We start from the raw sequence: 2,377 nt of genomic DNA, 5'->3' as shown, positions 1-2,377 counted from the left end.
CTGCTGTATAGTATCGACATACAGAGTTTTCTCAACAGGACTTGTGGAATCTAATTCCTTCGAACTGCTCTGATCACACAATAATTCTTGAAAGGTTACAAAACCCTTTGTTTCTTCAGGAATGGCAAGGACCCCTTTCTCTTCATGAATGACTTGTGGTGATTCATCACAATAGATAGTTGTAATATGTCCATCTAGCGGTCCACATAGAGATGATCCCTTAAGATTCTGTCTCTGCCAATTATTTGAATTGACCTGATTTCTCAAACTTGTTTTATCCTCGATGGCTTCATCCGTATGGACTTCACCAGCAGATTTTCGGATAGAAGTGTCAGAACTAGACTGCTTCATAAAACAGAAGTACATTTTAGTCAACAAAACCCATGCATGTAGATTGGCATACATAAGTAGGGAGAAAGGGGGCAGAAGGAACTACAACTTATTACCTCATTCTCTGTTCCACTGAAAGAGCCAGCTGATGATGATCTCCCTTGCATTTTAGTAGCAGGAGACCTTGGTACTCGGGTCCTCACACTCATTGCGGGAGCAGGATTTAAAAGGCAGAGTGAACTCTTATAGCAGAAACGGGGCAGCAACCCACAAACTGCTGGCAAATTTCCACCTTGACAATGATCATCATCACTTTCTTCATCGTCGTCATCACCATCATTATCATGATAGTGGTGGGAATAATGATTTGCAAAACTAGGACCATATCGCAACAGAGGCTTATCTCCAGTTACTTTTTTCTTTATCTGCCTTGGTTGTTCTTGAACTACAGGTTGCTTTTTGGGGACATATTCAGGCATTTCTGAAGCCATTGCCTTAGCTGCAGGGAGAAACCGACCCATCATGAATTCCTGCATTTGTGGATCAGTCGAAAACCTTCCAGATGTTTTCACGTCAAGATCATCAAATCCACTTAAACCACTCACACTACAATTCACAAAAAATGATTCAGTTCTTGAAAGTGTATCAAGTGCATCTTCATATGCTTCTTCACTATCACCTGAATCAGAAATGTCCTTATCCTCTTTTATCTCTTTGAAGTTATCAAAGGTTTTGCTTTTATCAAGCACAGATGGAACACTCTGTACGTTATGAGTGACATTTCGTAATTGGCTTTTAGTTACATTAGCAGTTGCAGAAACTTCATCAGAATCTTGCTTGTTAGCCTTTGGAGATCTCCCAGGAGGAAGCTTTGGCGCAATTGGAGGCCTCTCGGAATTTTGAGTTTGTGGTTTGATATCTTCCTTTGGTCTTCCGGGTTTTTGTTCCCAGATGAAAGGCACAGCTCCTGGATTACTCACAGGGCCAGATTTCAGTTCCGATCTGTAATGTGGAAGTTGCGGTATTCCGCGAAGGGAATTTTCAGTTTTACGTTTGTCTTCTTTTCTGGAGGCAACTGTTGGTGAAAATCTTCTCACAGATAAAAGTGGTTGGTTGAAATTCAGTTGCTTGTCCTCCATCAGTTCTTTGGAACCATGATTCCATCCTATCTCCATATTCACTGCCACCAATTTGATATGCATTTCAAGATTGATGGTTGAAAAACAGTACACTGGCGCCAAATATGTAAACCTAAAATTTTTTTAAATTCTTTTGGATGGCAGCATGTTTGGCTAAGCTTACAAAGAAAAAGATAAAAGTTTTCGGAAAGTAAAGGACTTACTTTTTGCAAAAGTAAAGTTAATTAAAAGTAACTTCTAAGCTTAGCCCAAACATGCAAATGACATAATTAAAATTTGCACTAACTTTATTTGAACATCTTTAACTTCACTTATAGAATTGTAGATTCTATCAAACAATAACAATAATAATGACAGCAGCAGCAGCAATAGCGCCAAGATGACAGCAATAATAACAACATAAAATCCAAAATTTTTGTTACACTAAATGGCTGGACACTTTCCAAAAGAAGATATCTGTCTAACGTGTTTCACATGGTTCATACGTCCAGCGATTATCGATTCACTCATTTGTTGTTCCAATATTTTACCATATCGATTATGCTATGGACTCCACACTTCGGATTCAATTGTCAACTTCCACTATCCGAAATAGGATTGACTAACAACTCCAAAAGAACTGGACTTAAGAGTTTTTATGTGTCTCCAAGTCCTTTCAGACTCCGTCTAGTTTATGTTATGTTTCCCTATCCTACCCGTCTTCAACAGTGGCGACTGAACTGATTTTCAAAATACAATATTTTTACTTCAGACAATTTACCACAGAAAGAATCCAACATTGCGAATCCCGAGCTCTGTTCTCCAATTGGTTTCTTTGCGATTGAAACTTCGAATCACAATAAAATCTTCAAAATTTTTAGATAGTTATAACATCAAGGGACCTCTAATCTTCAAGTACGAGAACAAAC

At 38.5% G+C, this 2,377-nt stretch overlaps 1 protein-coding gene across 3 annotated transcripts in view; it reads right to left on the bottom strand.

Moving 5' to 3' along the window:
* LOC111389968 overlaps window positions 1–2,365 on the bottom strand; it is a 3,680-nt gene extending 1,315 nt beyond the window's left edge. The window contains exons 1-2 of one of the 3 annotated variants that reach the window (XM_023014956.1): window positions 447–2,365; window positions 51–345 (exon numbers count right to left, since the gene is read on the bottom strand). In XM_023014956.1, the coding sequence (XP_022870724.1) occupies window positions 51–345; window positions 447–1,532 (1,381 nt within the window). In that variant the 5' untranslated portion in view covers window positions 1,533–2,365. The remainder of the gene's footprint in view (window positions 1–50; window positions 346–446) is intronic. The other 2 variants (XM_023014954.1, XM_023014955.1) reach the window with 2 other exon arrangements.
* Window positions 2,366–2,377: the final 12 nt, after the last annotated feature.

Source organism: Olea europaea, unplaced genomic scaffold (assembly GCF_002742605.1).
Source record: "Olea europaea var. sylvestris unplaced genomic scaffold, O_europaea_v1 scaffold636, whole genome shotgun sequence".
NCBI lineage: Eukaryota > Viridiplantae > Streptophyta > Magnoliopsida > Lamiales > Oleaceae > Olea > Olea europaea.
The sequence above is the reverse complement of the archived record's forward strand: the minus strand, read 5'-3'. Positions and strand labels throughout refer to the sequence as shown.